At 41.3% G+C, this 20,001-nt stretch overlaps 1 protein-coding gene across 3 annotated transcripts in view; it reads right to left on the minus strand.

The window, feature by feature from the left end:
- The window catches only part of CACNA2D4 (calcium voltage-gated channel auxiliary subunit alpha2delta 4), a 164,864-nt gene that overhangs the window by 16,543 nt on the left and 128,320 nt on the right, over positions 1-20,001 (minus strand). For all 3 annotated transcript variants that reach the window (XM_053406533.1, XM_053406532.1, XM_053406531.1), the window contains exons 27-33: positions 16,678-16,739; positions 15,086-15,100; positions 10,900-10,944; positions 8,526-8,588; positions 7,477-7,547; positions 5,648-5,723; positions 2,205-2,257 (exon numbers count right to left, since the gene is read on the minus strand). In XM_053406533.1, coding sequence (XP_053262508.1) covers positions 2,205-2,257; positions 5,648-5,723; positions 7,477-7,547; positions 8,526-8,588; positions 10,900-10,944; positions 15,086-15,100; positions 16,678-16,739 — 385 coding nt within the window. The remainder of the gene's footprint in view (positions 1-2,204; positions 2,258-5,647; positions 5,724-7,476; positions 7,548-8,525; positions 8,589-10,899; positions 10,945-15,085; positions 15,101-16,677; positions 16,740-20,001) is intronic.

Here is a 20,001-nt window from a genome sequence, read left to right on the forward strand (position 1 = left end):
TTTATGTTTTCAACAGAGCAAATTATTCTAGTTCATTAGAATTTGAGAAGGGAAGGTAAGCCTGATACTTGTTGATTTACATCCATGTAGATACTCACAGATACTTTGTTGATTTACATCCACGTAGTAGAACATAAAAGTGTTAATGTTCGTGACATTGGCTCACTAACACACAAAACTCTTCTCCAGGGAAAAATGTATCATTGCTGGGCAAGCAAGTGCCTGTGCCTGCCTTCTTCTGTTTATGATATCAGAGTTCCTGCTCCCCAGTGCAGCTTCTTTCCCACGCTTAACAGCCTTAATAAGCAGGTTTGCATATTATGGACCTCCACTTGAAATCAGGAACTCTGGACCCCTTTACTGGCCCTGTTATATATGTTGTACTGCTACGATTTTGTACAAATCGGTTCCCCATGTTTTTGCAACTGGAAGGTGGAAATAACTAAACTGCCTACTTGATAATGCTGCTGGAAGCCTCTTGGGTACCACAGGAATGAAGGCATGACACAAATGCCTCTGCTTCATACGATGGCAGGATTTTTCCTCTTAGAGCTCTAATGCACTAATCCCATGTGTGTGATGCCTGCAAATCACATGGCTTGTATGCACAAGCCATTCTCCTTCTTCATGTAGTCTTTATCTCGAACTGGAGAATTTCCAAGGTCAGCACAAGCAGCAGACTCCACCCAAGAAAAAGATGCAGAAACATGGTAGCATCTTCTGTGGTGTGCGTGTGTTTGTGTGTGTGTGTTTCCTGTGCTTCTTGTATTTGTGCTACAAAGCATTGAACCAGAAGTGAAGGAGGCTCACATGCAGATATTCTCTTACTAAAATAGGGCCCAGATGTTTTATTAAACAGGCCCAGTGGCACAATTTTGTCTCTGTTAATGTGACTCATCTGACACTTCCATGCTATGAAGCGAAATCTCCCTTTTACCTGATTATTCCATTGTGATGCACTGGCTTTGGTACTCATTGCTACAACAGGGGTGGGAGTTAAAGACATTTCTACAACGCAAATCTGTATTGGATTTACTGGCATTGTCTCACCAAAATAATTCTGGAAGTTATCTTGCTGGGAACTCTGTAAATGACTCCTAACCTTTCAAAGAATTATAGTTCCCTAGGGAGAGGGAATGTCTATTAAAACAAGTTTGTGGCTGCAGACACACTAAACCATTTGCTGCACAAAAATGTAGTTTTTCTCAGTCTGGAATGGTTCATGCTTATGCTCAACATGCTGCTTTCAACACCTGGGATAGCTCAGTCAGTAGAGCATGAGACTCTCAATCTCAGGATTGTGGGATCAGGCTCCATGTTAGGCAAAAGATTCCAGCATTGTAGGGGGTTGGACTAGATGATCCTCGTGGTTCCTTCCAACCCTACATTTCTATGATTCTAGATTGATTTAATTTCCTGCTGGCCACTAGGGTAGATGTGGTTACTTGGTACACATCTGAAAACCCTCCATGCCCTTTCCTCCCTGCATATGTCCCAGATGAATGAAGAAGCACTGATTGCGATTTTGGTATACCCCCACTCACAACATCATTGGAAATATGTGCATACATATACATGCACATACTGTGCGTCTTCCTCATCAGGCATACCACCATCTGTTTTCAAATGGGCACACTGTGGGGTAATGCAAAATCAGTATGCAAGGAACTTTTATCTTCTGAATGAAACTGGTTTCTCAATATGTGCTTTTCAGGGGCCAGAAGTATGCAATACATGGTCCATATTGTGTGCGGACTACATAGAAAAAACAAGTACTCATTCTCCATTGATTTTAGAATAACATGTCGTATGTAAGTAGCCTGACTGTAGAAATAGGTGTGTCCTAAATTTCATGGACCTGGAAATCCACTGATGTCTCTCAATTCTACATTTTAGAATAACAGGACTATCTATATAGTGACTGCAACTTCTCCAGTTTGTGCTTCTAAAAGTTAGGACTGTCAATTGCTTCAGGACTGTTTTGAATATTTTCTTGTTTATTCGCTATTATAGTCACATACCAGAATTTTAAAAAATGCTTGTGCCAGTAACATCAAGCCCCACCAATTTAAATTTCCTCATACCTATTAACAAACACAAGCATTAGTTTATTAATACACTGATGTAAATGTACTAAAGCTTGCAGTTATAGTTTCTACTTCTAATGATATTTCCCTCCAGAACTCCAAAATGTTTGTACTCACATGAGGAAGTCAGTTATCAGCCACTTTAGTGCTCCCAATAAGGCATAAACTGGCTGTTGAAAAAGAAGAAAGCCAAAGAAGAGGAGTATTTTACAGAGCCCACAATTCCAGAAGCCAATTTACAAATTAGGAGGCAGATTCTAAGAAGCAGCAATATGCATACAAGTCAGCCTACTACCAATAATAATTCTGAACCTCATCTTTGGAAAGGTCGGAAAGCTTATCGGGAATTCGCATGAGTCTTTGAAGACATAATTACTTAACTGGCTCTCTTCAACCGTAATAGCCTAAAGAGCTTGTAGAAAGAAAGAGCTAAAGCTATTTGTGCGACTAAAACTTTAGAAAACATTTTTGTTCTAACGGTGGAAAATAAATTGTGTTTCCATTTCAAACTGTAAGCAAAAGCAAAACACCACACAAACCTTGTTAGTAGGAGTGCCTAATGCAATAAGGCTTCTAGCATATAAACTGGTAGGTGCTACACAATGCAGAACAATTTTAATATTAGGGGATTTCTAGTCCTCATGATAATGCTGAAAATGTGGGTAGTCTCATCTGAAGGATTTAGGCAATTCTGCTTTGGAGCAAAGGTCTTATTTTTCTTTTGTGGGAATATGACATATGAGGTATATTTGTATATCTTAATTCTAATATCATTCTCAACTACAGTGTTGTATGAACTCAAAGCTATATCTGAGTAGAAACCTAATAAGGTCAAAGGTTCAGTCTGTATTTTTTGTTCTCTCCATTAGTGCTTTCTTCTTATAAACAACAATGGTGACGTTTCCAGGGATTACTTTTTTGTTTCATCCTGTCAGGCGAGCTAGTTTCCAAACAGCAGGGAGAGGGAGCCTGTGGCCCTCCAGATATTGGACTGGAGAAGACAGGGGATTTTAGCTGTTATATTTCCAGTTTCTTCTCATGACCATCACTCCAACTCCCCCCCCCCTTTTAAATGTCTGCTCATCTCCAGCTCTCCTCGCAGTTTGTTTATTTATATGATTTATGAGTTAATTTCCATGCTTTTATACATGCTCAAAGCAACATTCAAAACATTTCTTAAAGCACCTAATTAAAGTTATATAAACAAACAGACATGATAGAGTGAGACTCATAAAATGATGAATGAATTAATGATGAAAGCTATTGGACTGATATCCTTGTCTTTTGACAAAAAGGTACCAAAACATAATTTTAAAAGAAACGATGAGTTATTCAACCAAATTAGGTAAGCCTCATTTGCATAGTTTTATTGTATGTTTTGAATTTGAATGTTTTAGTTTTAGAATATGGAGGGTTTTCTGCAGCATTTTAAGATCCCTTTGGCCAAGTGCTTGTCAGGTGGAGTGGCAAGATCAGAAGAGCAAGGATGGGCTAGATGAACCTTAACAGGAACCATGGTCAAGTATTTTGCTGCTCTAACCAGACACAAGCCTCTCTAGGAAACTTTAATAAGTAGTAGGACCCCTCCAGATGGGTGGGTTTTTTTGGGGGGGCTATATTCTGTACTATGCCATTGACACAATAATACTGCATTAGTGGTGGGCTTATACTGGACCATCTACACATCATTCTGCTTTATTACTGGTTCTCTAATGCTTCCCCAGTGTTACCAAACATTACTGCTATCTGGATGAGCACTCTTGCACTGTAGTGCAGCAAAAGCGAGACACCCCGGAACACTTGTACTGTATTATTAAAAAGTTACAGAATTTCAATAGGAAACTATGGGGCATGCACCAACAGGGAATGAAGCAGTATTTCCATCCCAAAACCTTTACCATAAACAGTATTGTAAATGGTATCATGCATATCACCACCCCAATACAATGAGAAGCAGAAATAATTCTGGATGCACAATAAAAAAGATGTCTGAAGAAGCCTTTAGGCTTTGCCATATGATCAATTCTGACATTTTGATGCTTAAGAAAGGCTTGCCTTTACTGGGTTTCTTAGTTTTACTTGCTGGTGACAAGCTAAACCACTGCCTACCATATTCAAGGTGCCAGGTTCAGGACCTGTGGTGAGATTATATTGTTTTTACTCAGAGTTGAAAAAGCACTACATTTTCACATATCCACCCATCTCTCCTTCAAAGGACAAGGCTAAATCTCCTAAAGGACTAGAGCTAACATGGGTGATAAAAAGCCTTTTGATTTGCAGTACCAGTCCAACTGTAATTAGTGAGTGTTTCCCTATTTAGTTAATACAAATTTAATTATGTAATGCCAGACATAACTACTTAGTTAATCCAACTCTAACGAACAAATCCTATTCTGATCAATTAAAGGTGCCACAACCTGAAACTTTCCTGGCACAGAACTAGTAGACAGCAACGATTTCATATAGCCAAAATTGGCCCCAGAGTGCTCCAATGCAGGATTAATTCAGAGTTCATTTTGATTACTGGTGAAAGATGCAGCAGGCATAAATTGAGATGGGGGGAAAAAGAAAAGGAAGGAAAAGTTCAGCAACTTTCCATCCCTAGAATGCATTGTCTCTGGTATCTTCCATCTTTTCCAAATTACCGTAATACACATGTACTGCTATTTGGTCAACACATGTAGCATGAAACAGATCCCATGATCAATTGCAGAATGATGGGTCAATTTTTACCTGTGCCTTTCCCCATTGAATTTTGGAATTGTTTTGCTTGGTCTGCTGACTCCAGCTAAATGCATATGTGAAACAGAGTGGAAATTACTTACTTTGGGAAAGGAAAATTGGAGACGGCTAATTGGTTGCAGGATCAGAAATATATTCTCACTATGCAAGTGCCACATTTTTCTGAGCACACAGGCTGTAGGTGAAGGACAAAAAGTGGCAATGGGAATGTTTCCCTGTGGTGTCCAGCTCTTTTGTGAAACCTTGAGGGTCCCTTCTCACAGAATAGACTTGGATGTTTAAAAAAACACTGGACTTGGATGTTTAAAAAAATGACCACCAAAAGGGTTTTAATCATCATCTTTGTTGTGACACCAGCAAAAAGATATTAGTGAAAAACCAGGAAATCTCCTGTCCTGTAATAAACAATTAAAATCCCCTTCCCAGTCTGCCTTCACTGGCGTCATCAGGTAAGTCACGTAATTGTGTCCAGCCCCCACAATCAGAGTACATGGAGAAGAGGACATGAGGGCAGACGTGCCTTGGCTTCTTCTTCTGTCCTTGCATAGTCCTCAAATAAGAGCACAGGAAAAGCAATCAGGCTTGTAGCAAAGACAAGGATGATAAGCACGATTCTGCCCTCTGTGTAATCAGCAGGGGAAGCAAAGGCACTTCTGCCCTCACAGCACTCTCTCCTGCACCCCATGCCCGGCAATGATGGTGAGGCATGGGATGGTCTCACCCTGGAGCAGAATGACTTAAAGAACTGGACCAATGTTGCTCTAATATATTTTATTCCATGTTTTATGTATTATGTAGAAACACTTACAGATACTTACACTGAGAAGAGGGCGCGCACCACTATGGTGGTGGTGGGGCATTTTACACATGGCTTGGTAATCGTACATTTTCACCCTGCAAAAAAAAACAAAAAACTGACAAGTGTGCCAATGTGTTCAACACACCAGCTTAGCCCAAGAGTCCACCAGTCTGCCTAGCCCACTACTGTGCACTCTGATTGTACAGTGGTGCAACGGAACACTGTGGCGCCAGAAGCAGTTTAGTCATGCTGGCCACGACTTGGAAACGCCGGCTCCTTCGGCCTGAAGCGAGATGAGCGCCACAGTCCATAGTCGCCTTTGACTGGACTTAACTGTCCAGGGGTCCTTTACCTTTTTTAATTCTGACTGAAGGTGACTTTCAAAGGTCTAGCAGTTGTTTTGCCCAGGTCTGCTATGCGAGATTTTTAGTGGACATGCCAGGAACTGCACCTGAGATTTTCTGTATGCAAAACATGTGCTCTGTCACATGCCCTTTGCTCAACATAGCTGCAGACACATTCATTTGTCCTGCATGAATTCTAGCCTGGATCTGTCTTCACACAGGGAACAGCCATATATCATCATCCCAATAATTTAGTTTAGTTTGTGCTTAGCATTGGATGTTTCACAACAAGATCTACTCCCATACAGTGTTTGATTGACTATGTGGTATCTGACGAAGAAACTTCTTACTGATGTCACAATATGCCCCTACCCTATGAAAACTTTGTATGTGATTTACTCGAGTTACCTCAGCTGCTATTTTTACTCATGCCAAGGTCCTGAAAGCTGCTTCTGACAACTAGAAACATCATAGCAACTATTCCCAGCCAGCTGCAAAGCCCAACAGCTGCATTTCTTCCCCACAGCCAGGTCCAAACTGGACAGGTTTGTGCTCTTCCAGACACATCTGGCTGGGCTCTCAGATTTCTTTATGCCATTTGTGTCTGACTCTGCATCCCTCTGTATGCTACATCAGCAACATGGGAACTGCTTCGGAACACATGGACATAGGAAACTCCTTTACACCGTGTCAGATCATTTTACTCATCATTGTCTGCACTGACTGGCAACAGCTCTCCAGAGTTTTACACATAAGTTTTCACCAGAGAAGCCAGGGGTTTAACCTAGAACCTTTGCATATGAAACATGTGCTCTACCGATGAGCTGCAGATAATGTTTGAAAGCCTGTGCCCTGTACTATGCTGTACAGGGAAACATCGGATGGGAATAGCAAACACAGTTAGCTTTGCTCACATGGTTCTGGGCTCCCATGCTGTTCTGGTAACATGTAAGGGCCTCCAAGTCAGGAACATAAACAGCCTAGATGAAGCCACATGAAATTGTATTGCTACACAGTAATGTAATGTTACTTCTGACATTTAAAAAAGGATATGTGCCTGTATTTTTGTGTATTTGTTTGTTTGTCATCTTTCAACATGCATTCTTAGAACACAAGCAGGGAAATGAAAATAGGTAACATTTTGCATTCGTTCACATTGTGCACAAACTGTGTGACAGTGGATATAATCAGGAGTGATTCCTGTTACCGCAGCAATGCTTTTTTTGGCTGCTACAATCATAGAATCAGTACTGGCTGCACCCATTATTATGCAGTTCACACATAACATTTGCCCATGTGAGCATGTACCTGGAGATGCTTGAATCTTTCTATGGATAACAAATGTGAACAAGTCCTAACAACTGAGGCAATGTTCCACACCCCACTGTCTTCATTCTCTTTTTTAATGTTTAGCTGTGATAATTCTCAATGGGGATAAGGCATTTTGCTTCAACCAGGCTCTTCTCTGAAAGGAAAGCAATACAGAGGAGATAGTAATACTTACTGTTTGAACATTCCCATGCTTATAAGCTGGGTCATAACAGAGCCATCCACTTCTCCCAAAAATTTGCTGGTCTGCAAGCACAGGGAGATAAAGAGAGAGAAAAGCAGAAACTATAGATAAACCTCCTCAGCTTTTTATCAGTCCAGCTAATCCATTCCCACTACGAGTTTGAAATCCTATACTTAATATTGCCACTATCATAAAACAAGCCCTTTAAGCAGGCAGTGCTCTGCTATGTCCTCAGGCTGTTTAGCAAAGAGGGGTTTAGAGAAGTGTGTGGTGCCATGGTCAATAAAAATGAAATGCAAATCTTAGCTCAGCCATGCACTCACCAGGTGGCCTTAGACAAGTCATCATTTCTCAGCTTATCATATATACTATGGGGATAGTAATACAGTACAGGCGTACTATATGGTATGTTGTTGTAAGGATGAAGCAGTGCCCGCTATCCATGAAGACAGTGGGTTCCGACGAGATCTTGATGAGATCTCACAAGGTTTTGTTGAGATCTTGCTGGAAGCTGCCACTGCTGCTTCTCCGCCACTGGCAGTGGTTGGCGGGGTGAGCAGGGTGCCTGCAATGGGTGCCACCTCTTGGACTTCTGCTGCCTTAGGCTGCTGCCTCAACCCACCTCATGGGCAAGCCGGCCCTGGCTGGAATGTAGCCTATTGTGCAAGAGTCACTTTCATTGCTGCACCCACTATTACCTCTAGGCCTGTCCAATGCTGGCATGCAGCTTCTAGAAAGTTGAGCATGAGGTAATGTAGCCTGGCTTAAAAGAAGATAAAACTCAACCCTGAGTTCCTTACTGGAAAGGTAGGGTGCAATTATAGTTAATAAATATAATTATCTTGGGAGATTCACAAATTTGCACGAAGTCTGAAAAGTGATCAGTGCACATATTCATTGTTCTTTTGGGGGAATACCTGAAGTCCCCTTGCTTAAGCCTTAACAAAAGAAATCTGCAGACTTGTCCAATTTGCTCCTCCTTGCCCCCCAGCTCTATAAATAGGCCTCTACTTTATAAGTAAGCACAGAAAACTTTTTACCTGTTTGGAGGCTTTGGAAACAAGTATGAATCCATTATTATCGATGAGAAAGCAGTTCAGATTCTGAAGAGAAAAAAAGAATGAGGAAGGAATTTCAGCTATAGAGAAGACAATATTGCCTAGTATGAAAGCTTCTGCCTTACCCTGTGAGCTGCTATGATTCTGCTCCCACAGTTCTAGTGGTCTTATGTAAGGCATTACCATTAACTCTGCCTCCGGTTTGCTCCCACCACTGGCTTTTGAATCCATGTACACACAATGTTACCCACAACAGAAAGCTAACCACTTAGAGATTTCTAAACTTAATTTTATTGTTTTACAATCAAGCAGTATATAAATTTTGTTAAATAAATCAGATAAATCCTGTAGTTTCCTGAGAAATACGACTGTTTGATGTGTTTCCCCATAGACTGCCATTAATCTGAAAGGAAACTTACGCCACATTCGTTTTGCAATTAAGTTGAGCTGTGTACACTTGAGACATCTATTATTATTATTTATTAAATTTGCATATCGCCATATACCCACAGATCTCAGGGCAATTACAATATAAAAAGCACAAAATACATACCAAAAACTAAAAGCAGCCCAATAATCTCCCCCTATTGTACATGCACAGATGACAGTCATGAACAGGAGCTTGGGGAAGTGCTATTGGGCCAGGTCTTCACGTTGGGTGAAGAAATCCCTGTACCCTCTCTGGTGTGTGTGTGCCTGGGGAAATGTCCTTTCTGTGCTTTAAGCTGCTAATGTGTACATCACCTAAGACTCTCTGATGTTTTGTTATTTCTATGCTTGCTTACAAGTTTCCTGAATTTGATATCAGAGTACTGGTTGTACTTTTGCACTACTATTGCAGGCTTACACTCCATACTGTTTTCCCCCAAAAGTAAAGCATATTTGGGGGCTCATGCGAGGCTATCCCAGAATCCTGTTCCATTTGGCTTCATAGAGCTCATGCAGTTCTGTCCAGACTCTGTAGCATTCTTTGTAGCATCTTTGGGGCAAAGTAAACACAGCGGTGTACTGCAAGGTACAAGTCAAGTAACTCATTAAAAAAGCAACTGCAGGCTAGAGAAATGAAGTAGATGTTTTTCTGGAACTCTCTAGCTTTCTCCATATTCCAGCACATGTTTGCAATTTGGTCTCAGGTTCCTTTGCCCCTTTGAAATCCAGCTTGCACTTCTGGGAGTTCTTGGTCCACATACTCCTTAAGCCTGAATGAACACTATATTCACATGCTTATCTTCATAATTAGTCATAGCTGTGGTTCTCACAATGTTTTCATAACAATTAATTAAACCTAATGACACTCTCAATACACAATTGATATTTGGGAATAATTTGGGGTACTGCAATTCTGTAAGCTTTCTAAATGGATTCTAGAATTATTATGAAAGTCAAAGTCCTTCCAGTCCACATAAAACCCTCAAGAGGTTTTCACGTGCCATTTTTCAGAGTCACATTGTCTTATCAGAAACTTCAAAGATGTATTTTTAAGGCTTCTTGCCTTGAGTGCTGGTCTGTAACTGAGGAAACAAGAGGTTCAGATCCTTGTTTAGCTAGGAAGTTTGCTAGGTAACCCTGGGCCAGTCCCCCCCCCCATTCTAACATACCTTGGAGACTAAAAGAGAATGAACCATATGCACCTTTGCATTTCTTGAGGAAAGAATGGGCTAAGAATGCAATAAAAACGAATGCCTCCCCCCCTCACATTTTAAACAGCTCTGATATTGTTGTTGTTTAGTCGTTTAGTCGTGTCCGACTCTTCGTGACCCCATGGACCAGAGCACGCCAGGCACTCCTGTCTTCATTAGGCTGATTAGTGGTCAATAAATAATTTACATATATAGAGCCACCTGGGTTCAAATTCTGGCTAGGGACCAAACTGGACATGATGAGGCTGTACTTTAGCCACATCCCTACTTCATGGGGGTCTATCATTTACATGGGAAAAACATGTGTAGAGGAAAGTGGAAACCTGATCTCCCTGCCCATCTTATCTCTCTGCGCTCTTCCGCTTTACTCAATTTGTCCAGCTCATGTCTGGTGTCAAAAATGAACTAGGAGAAAACTGCTTAAAGCATAGACCACAGGAAGTTTTTCTCTCTCCCCTTTTGCAAGGAATAGACCCACCCACTTTATTTCTGACGGTTGCCCTACCATATCTGGTTTGGATCTCAGGCAAAGAGAATGGCCCTCAGCAATGAACCATCTCTTTCCCCCATCTGTAAAAAAACAAAAACTAGCCAAGCAAATAAAAAGCAACAGGGGAATAATAATGATCCTGAATCACAGAACCCTCAAGTTACATTTCCTCAATTATAGATCTGAACAATTTTTTTAAAAAATTAAAATAAAACTAGCAACTTACGTCATTCTGACAGTTCAAAGGACACAGACCATCCACATCACTGCACTGGAATACAAGAGGAGGAGTTAAATAGTGTCTCACTTTAGACTGCATTTACCTGGGCATCATTAGGTATTTTTACAGGAGTAAGGAGCAGGCATGTCTAATTCAGGCAATATTTGCACATCATATGCTGGTGTGTTACATCCCCTTCAGCTTTCTCCACAAGAAGGATCATTTTAAGTAAGCCTATGAAAGAAGTGTCCCAGTGGTCTTTTCAGCTCAGCTTCCTAGAGTGGCAGTTGTTCTTTATGTGAATGTGGTTATGCTGTATTTTATCTTAAACTGGATTAAGCTACTTCACCATGCCTTGTTCACCATGACTTTTCTGAAATGTTTCCAACTGAGACATACATATGCAGATGTACAAGCAACATGAGCCTAGGAATTTGGAACAAATACCACTCCCTGGTGCTTGCTTCTTATGTGTTAGATACATGTTTGTTGCTTCATATGCTGTGTTCAGTGTGGAATGATGACTATTTGGTGCAAAGCAAATTTCAGTGTAGGTAAACATGACAGAACCAGATGCCCTTGATAGTAATAGTAAAGATTGTTACACAATGGAGAAAGCAGTGACAATGTTGGCTGCCTCTGGTTTTCTGGTAACAGTTTGACAAATGATATATGAACATTGTATAGTGTCCTCAGGCACTGTCCATTTGCTTCAGTTGGAGATCTGCAGTGAACCAAAGTTGACATGTGTCACAGCACTGAACCTAACAATACATGGGGGGTTAAATGGTGGGTAAGAAAATATTGTTGGTGCCTGTGGGTTTCATAATTATCATTCATTCTGTGCTTACTGATTTGTCCAGTACAATTCTTCCATGTGTGTTTCCTGCCATGCGTTGGATGATCAATCTGTTGTTGGAAATTACTGGAGGAATATGTTGTGAAGGGTTGCGTAAACTGTGAGTTTTATGTTGGTTGGAAGATTTTAGCATGCTACACATTAGTTTGTTATTACCTTATCTTATGGTTATTATGGGTATGGATATTGCATGTTTATGTATTTCTTAATGTGAATCTTCTGAAAGTCGGCTTCTTGTCCATGTATGTATTTAGATGTATTTGGATTTTTGGTATTGCAAACTGCTTCAAGATCTGTGGATACTAAGCAGTCTATAAAAAGGTAAAGGTAAAGGATCCCTAACGCTAAGTCCAGTCGCGAACGACTCTGGGGTTGCGGCTCATCTCATCGGCAGTAAAGCTCATCTCGCTTTACTGGCCAAGGGAGTTGGCGTTTGTCCGCAGACAGTTTTTCCGGGTCATGTGGCCAGCATGACTAAGCCACTTCTGGCGAGACCAGAGCAGCGCACGGACCTAAATCAGGGGTGGGGAACCTTCAAACTGAGAGGCCTCCCAGTGAAGGAAATTTGGAACATGAATCAATTTTTCAAAAAAACCAAACACCCAAAACCATGCCCATCTGCCAATCAACTGATGTCACTCCAGCTGCTGGGCAGGGGTGGGGGTGGGGGGTTGATTCTATGTTAGCTGTTCCCCTGCTATCAAATAGTATGCACAGCAGAAGCAACAGGTTTTAGCCCTCTCTCACCAGCTGATAAGCAGGGATTAAATCCTGCTCAGTTTGGCTGCATGAATCAATTCCCCTTCTGGGAAGAACCACATGCAACCAATGCACAGCATGGGGCTGTTTGAAAGTCCCTTTGCAAGCAGCTCCGCACTGTTCTTTGAACCTCCTTTGCACACATATACAAAGAAACAGGTTTTAACTCCTGTTCATCAGGGATAAAAAGGTAAAGGGACCCCTGACCATTAGGTCCAGTTGTGGACGACTCATTGCAGCGCTCATCTGGAGGGGGTTAAATCCTGCTCAGCTTGGCTGCATACACCAAGATCCCCTGCTGGGAATAGATGCACATGACCAAAGTGCAACATGGAGCTGTTTGACAGCCCCTTTGCAAGCAGCCCCACTCTGTTCTTTGAACCCCCAGTTTTTGAACGTTTAAAGAGCAGCTCAGGGCTGCTTAAAAGAGGGCTTTCAATCAGCTTATGCTGCCCTTTGAAGTCCCAACAACTGGGGCTATCACAGTGACATCAGGCTTGACAGGAGGATGGTTCTGCCAAATTGTCAAATCTGGCCAGCAGAGGTGGGGAAATAATATCTGCCTGTCAGCTACAAAAGGTTCCATATTCCTGCACTAAATAAATAGATCTGTCTTTTTCACTTTTCTATTCTTTTTTTTAAACAGAGGACTGTTATTATCTAAGATGTGTTGCACAAGGGAGAAGCTGATGAAAATGTTGTATTTTTATTAAAGAACAACAATAATTGAAGAAATCATGGAGCTTCTTAATGTGGATCAGCCATTTTTTTAAAACATGCACATTAGCCCAGGAATCACATGCCTGCTCTGTGGCTAATGGAACAGATTGGGAAAATCTGTCAATAAAAGTACTGCCAAAGGCGCCCTATTGCTGTCAATCAAACCAGCAAGTGTGAAGACACATAGATGATTGAGTGATAATCACTGGGATTTAATGGGAGAGCTCCATTTTCTTTCTTTTGACCCAATTAAGACATAGAGGAAAGGGAGTGTCTGACAGTGTCTATCTCCCCAAAGCTGCTTACTCTTCCATCAGGAGGCCAAATCCCAGTTAAAATATATTTTATTAGTAAATGAGCAGTGTCCCCCAATTTTACAGAAGGGACACCAAAAAAGAAATAGATTGAATTTTTCTTATATGAATTGCTATATAAACCAGGAACACTGAAATATCCACAGAAGTATTTATTGTTATGAGTTTGCGTGGTCAGGTGGAGTCCCCCAAACCTTGGGTGGCCCCCATGTGGAAACCATGGTGCCTCATTTCCAAAATGAAACATGGGTAAGCACCTGGAACCTCACACCGCTTGGAGATTGAGGTGTTGTGCAGCTCTATTGTAGAAGCCTGGGAGAGGGTAGAAGTAGCAACCCCTTAAAAAAAATAGCAGGCTATTTAAAGGTGGGGAAAATAGCCCTGTCAGCTCTGGTTCATTGTGCCTGTGGCAAAGATTCTGCCATATGTTTCTATTAAATATAGACATTTTCTTGATTTGTACTGGATAAAATAAGCTGTCATCCTGACTGTAACTTTCTTTATTGCCTTGTCATTGTGCATTAGAGCAAGAGGTTATGGCACCCAGACAGCTAATTTGAGATGTAGATTCAACTCAGCACCAACTGAATCCCATTCTTTGATTAAGCTGCACAATCCTGTCAGACAGGAATGCAAATATTTCCTGGAGACAAGAACTGATTGTGATAATCAGATTCCCACTAGTCTGTTTACCCTTCCAGGGCCCACCTGCATATTAATTAAGCTGGTAGGCTGTAGAAATTCCATTAAACGCTTCTGATTGGCTTTGCATCATATGGAGTGTCATATCTATCACAAAGACAAAATCATCTTTTTTTTTCCATATTAAGAAAAGAGGTGTAGGCTGACATCCTGAAAGGGAGGCAGGGGTTGGGGTGGGCAAATTCTTTTTCACTTAAAAAAAAATCTTCTCCACCTGGTCTTCTGGAAGCAATGCCTACTCTCCACAGGCAACTAAGCTGATTAGTTGTGCCCCAGCCTCCACTGGCACAAAAGAGCAACCAGATGGAATACATTCTGGAGAAACAGATCAGTATTCTGTTCTTAGAAGCCATGTCTTAGAAAGTGGGCTAAATCCCTAGCTCTGGAAAGATCAAACTTCACCTGATGATGCAGCAACAAGGCTAGTAACTATTGTGAACTTATTTGCAAAGTTGTTTAGAAGTTGCACAGGACTGAATCAGACCGTGAGCTCAACTGCATCAAAATCAAGGCTTTGTAACTCTAGCTGTTGCTCTAGGGCTGCTGGGGTGGAAAAGCTTAAAATGTACTTATTTGTGAAATATGTTAAAGCTCATCAGCCTCTGATGACTTCATAGGTATCAAGCCATTTCTGAACCTTCAAACTTTTCCCATTATATGACTCAGACTCTTTAGTGCTTCTTGGCAACTTGCTTTGGTTTGTCTGCAATACTCTACACATAAATGTATTCAACCCAACTCCTGACACACAAATGACACATGACTATCAACGTTTTATGAAGCACACACAGGAAGGGGCTTCTGGGAAATCTCTTGGCCTTCAAAGCTCCTTACTTACATCAGTGTCATTGGGCTGGAAGATGGTAAATGGAACCATTGACACGCAGATCATTGCAGAACATGGAAGGGAAGTGGAAAGAGGAGAGAAAATGTCCATTAGTAACTCCTTATTGAACCATTATTGACTGCCAGTGAACCAAGAGAAGGCTTCTTACACATGAATGGGTGCTGGAAACAGAGCCGGAAATGTGAGCAAGTTTCTTTTCAGCACCCTCAATCATCACTTTCTCATTCCCAGCTAAACTTTGTATAGTGTATAATAATGTATAACTGCACACATGTAAGGAGGCTGATAATGCCAAGTTCTTAAACTGAACTACTTATTTATAACACTTCTCCCTTTGGGAATGAAGTTTTAGCCTCCATTTATTCTCAACTAGACAGTCATCTTTTGGGCCGGGGGGTGGGGTGGATCTAGTTCTCAATGTGCACCTTTCCCTCAAATGTCTGTGATTATGGGATGAATGTGGTTGTTGTGGTTAATTTAATTTTTCCTGCATTCACCTTAAGGTCCCAGGGTGTGTTACAACAACCTAAAATACAACATTAAAAACAGTTTAAAATGACTTACAATCACAAACATGGGGTGGGTCCTAAAAATATAGATCTCAGGTGTCAAATGCCAGTGTATAAAAGGGAGTTCCACAACAGGGGCTGCCACAGAGAATGTCCTTTCCCAGGCTACCACCATTCCAAGCTTATGGGGCAACGAAACTATCAAGAGGGGCCCCTCTTCCTATATTAACACCCAATAGGATCTATAGGAAAGGAAGCAGTCTTCAGGTATTTGGGGATTTAAACACTGGTGTGGGCATGTTAAATTAAGCCCTGAAGTGAACTGGCAGCAAATGCAACCAGTAGTACAGAAAGCGCTTACAACCACAGTACTATTAGAGTGTATCAACAACACCCTTTCAAATTCAGCCTTAAGAAAATAGTTTGAGGCAGAACGAATGGCCATCTAGATTAGGGGTAGACAACCTAAGGCCCGGGGGCCGGATGAGGCCCAATCATCTTCTAAATCTGGCTCGCAGACGGTATGGGAATCAGCATGTTTTTACATGAGTAGAATGTGTCCTTTTATTTAAAATGCATCTCTAGGTTATTTGTGGGGCATAGGAATTTGTTCATTTCCCCCTCCAAAATATAGTCCAGCCCCCCCATGGTGGACCGGCCCACGGCTGAAAAAGGTTGCTGACCCCTGATCTAGACTAAGCAGAGACAGCATGACGGAGTGCAGTGCAATCAGGATGGCAGAGGGGAGTCGGTAAACTTTCTGCCTAAAACGAAACAAGATTTTGAAGGGCTGAATCGGTACAAACATAATTCCACAATTAAATGTGTCAGCTGCAGTGGATTTAATGCCATGCCAGGCTTGTGACGTTCTGTTAACATGACGTTCTGAGAACAGACTGGCAGCTGATGCAGCATTGAAGTTGTCAAAGGATTAGCAAAACGTGTCATTTAAAAACTAATCTATTGCACCAATCTGTTTAATACACATTTTACAAAGGATTTTGTGGAAATGTGGCAAGTAAAACATCACCATATATCACCTTCTGTTTTTGCACTATACTTCAGCATTCTTACCTGCTGTGTAGCCATCCAAAACTTACGCTGAAGAAATTCTAGTTTAATTTGCACACCCACAGCTATGGGGAAACAAAACAAGGAGATTGGAGGGAGAGAGGTGGAGAGAGAGGGAGAGGGAGAGGGAGAGAGAGAGATATGTTAGGGAAAGAAACTAAATATTTCCATGCAGTCACCAGAAGAAATCACACCATTTCCAAGTGTAAATGACAGGTAAATGCTGAGTCAGAACATAAAGTGAGAGTCAGGGGTTTAACAAGGTGATGCAAACGGAAGCATCAACTGCTGTGCTGAAGTACAGACACCTGCCTCCCACTAAACACTACCAAGATACAACAGGCTGCCAAAACACTTTCCCCTTTGGTTGCTGCAGATTATAAAAGCCATCTGATATAATCATGATTCAAAAGTGCAATATAGGAAGACTCTTAGGCTGAAAACAGAAAATACAGGAATTCTTAAAGAGAGCTGAAAGTGGCAGGAGACAGGTATTGCTTCCCAAGTTCTCTACATGTGTTTTGTTTGTTCCAAAGAAGCCTTTAGTCCAAAGGCTTTTGGAAAATGTATAAAAACTCTGCAAAATCTTTTTACCAGAGGCAAAAGTACACAGTAGGAGCAGTGCTTGCATTTTCAAATTACCTTCAGTTCTTGGAGCGGGGAATCTGTCTCGTCTGTTGTCTGCCTAAAGTCATCTCGTGTGCTCATGGCAGAGGTAAGATCTGAAACTGAGATCTTGGTTCACAGGTAAGTCCCCTGGCCTTCATGCCACACTAGCCTCTTTACTCTTGGAATCTGATGCTGGAATGCAGCTTTGAAAGCGTGAAAACCACAGAGGAAAGAGTTCTGTGCTATGCATACATTGAACCTGGCAGCCAGCATCAGGGGCAGAGTACATCATTTTTGCTCTTGGAGCCATGGTGTCAGTGTCCTTCATGTCATGTTTCTACTGCTGGTACATCTTAGAGCATTCTTATAATAAAATGAATCTGACTGCTGTGGAATAAGGAAGGGAATTATTTCCTACAGCTGCCTTCTCCCTGAATTCCTGAACATGCACAACCAGACAAGACACAAGATTCATCTGGGTCCAAGTTGTAAAGATGTAATGGAAGTAGAAAAGTTGAGACTGAATTTTTCTCTGGCATTATTGGCTAAATATTCATTGAGTTACACTGAAGAGGCAGCAATGAGGATCTTTACAGAATAATAAAAGGCAGGTTTCAGCCTGAGTGCTAAGCAGGAGCCAGCAAAAAAACACCACAAGCCTGGCCCCATGGGAAAGAATTGAGGAGCCTGGCTGGAGGTGAGAATAACCATGAGTATGTCTCCTGTCACTTTTACAGTGCAAATCTATACATTTTTACAGCCACTTTTACAGTGCAAATCTATACATCCTGTGTTTCCTCAAAACACAGGAAGATAGAGAACTCCTTTGTACCTAATTCATCAAATTGACCACTTAACTCAGAATTGTCTACTCTGACTAGTAGTGAATCTCCATGTTATCATGGATCAAGATTGTACCTGATCCTTATTTTTTTAATTGAATTTTTTTGTGGCAATTCTTGTAATAATACAAATAAAATGACATTAAAATAAAAGAATAAAATAAAAGGGAGATTTAGAATACGGAAGGGGGAAGTAGGTTGAGGTATCTTGACCATTTAAACTGGAAAGGCATCCACAGCAGTGACCAGAGGAGGAATGACCACTGAGAGGAGCACAGATAAAAGAAATACCATGGGGCATCTGCAGCAGCACAACCAGATGTCTTCATCTGCCCCAGCTGCAACAAAACACGTCTCTCCCATATTGATCTCTACAGCCACAGCAGGCAATGTAAGCTTCCAACAGTTTGACTTCATCCCCAAAAGTGCACTCCTACATTGTCTTCTGAAACAGACGGATTGCCAACAACAATTCTACTACTATAGATCCATCCTCAGGGATCTATCACACCCCCAGTGGGCCTTATTCCCAGGTAAATATGCACAGGACTGCAGCCTATGTCACTCCTGTGCCATTTCTCTTTTTTGACCCAGTATTAGTGAGGTGGATTGCAAAGGTGAAAAATGTAAGACAAAAGACAGCCCAGTCTAAAATTATCAGCAGTTGCTATGCTGGAGGGGTAGGATTTATTTATCCCCACTCTTTAATGGAGTGGGCTCACGTAACTCTTTCAGTAGTACAGTAAGGAAATTATCAAGTCTAAAAAAAGTAAAATTAAAATAAAACATTAACTTTAAAAATAGGCTTCAAGATGGCACAGGTATTTTGGTACAGGAAGGAGTATATTATTCACCAGTGAAATCGTAGAAACAATAGGTGCATGCAACACAGCAAAAATATTCAAAACAGCAGTGCTTATTGCTGTGGAGTTGCTTGTAAAAGGAATAATTACATTTCTCCAGGACCTGGTTCTAAACATTTTGAGGGCTGGGATACCGCAATCACCACCACCCTCCTCCTCCAATTTTACTAGTTCCTGAGCACTTACCCATGAAAAACCCATATTATTTGGTAAGGACCTGCAACTAATATCCCTCTGGTGCTATTTGATGGGAAAACATCATAGGCTGTAAATGAGGCTGTTTGCAGATTTGGTTTAAAAGACATTCTGCCTTTGTACACAGGGTAAATTCCCTGTTATCCCTTGAAACCATTCAAGTGAGAACCATTTCCTTTATCACAACTAGATCATATCACTGGCCTGCAGCTTTCTTACAACTTTTGAGTGGATAATGCCAGAACAACAAACCTTGGAAGAACATGAAAGTACTAAGCATTTCATGTTTTCACCAGAAGAAATCTAAATCCTGGCAGATTGTGCAAAGGGAATGAAAAACATGGCAAAGAAGAATCTGTTTTCCATCTGTCCTACAGAATACACAAGTAAATCCCACTGCATTTAGTAATTAGCAGGAGGGTCAATACAATACAGTTATGTCAAAAGTGAAGATTACTAAGTAGTTAATATGCTTCATATCAACAAATGGAGAAGGTAGATAAATGGTGTGGGGGGGGGCAGGGAAGTTTGTGTGCGAGTGGAGTGGGAGTAGGAAGCAAGCCAAAGTTCAGGGCTAGCCATGTAGTACATTCTTGTACAGCAATTTGTACTCAAGCTACCGATACCAGATATGGCACTTGTCACTGTTCGGGCTGCATGCATTTATGCATAGGGTGCATGTGTAAGAGCATAGGAAAAACCATGCTGAATCACAGTGACAAACCAAATGCCAATGAGAAACCTGCAAGCCAAAGCTGAGTGCAACAGCATTCTCCCCACCTGTGATTCCCAGCAATTGGTAGTCCAACGGCCTCTAA

This window comes from Podarcis raffonei, chromosome 10, assembly GCF_027172205.1.
Source record: "Podarcis raffonei isolate rPodRaf1 chromosome 10, rPodRaf1.pri, whole genome shotgun sequence".
Classification (NCBI taxonomy): Eukaryota; Metazoa; Chordata; class Lepidosauria; order Squamata; family Lacertidae; genus Podarcis; species Podarcis raffonei.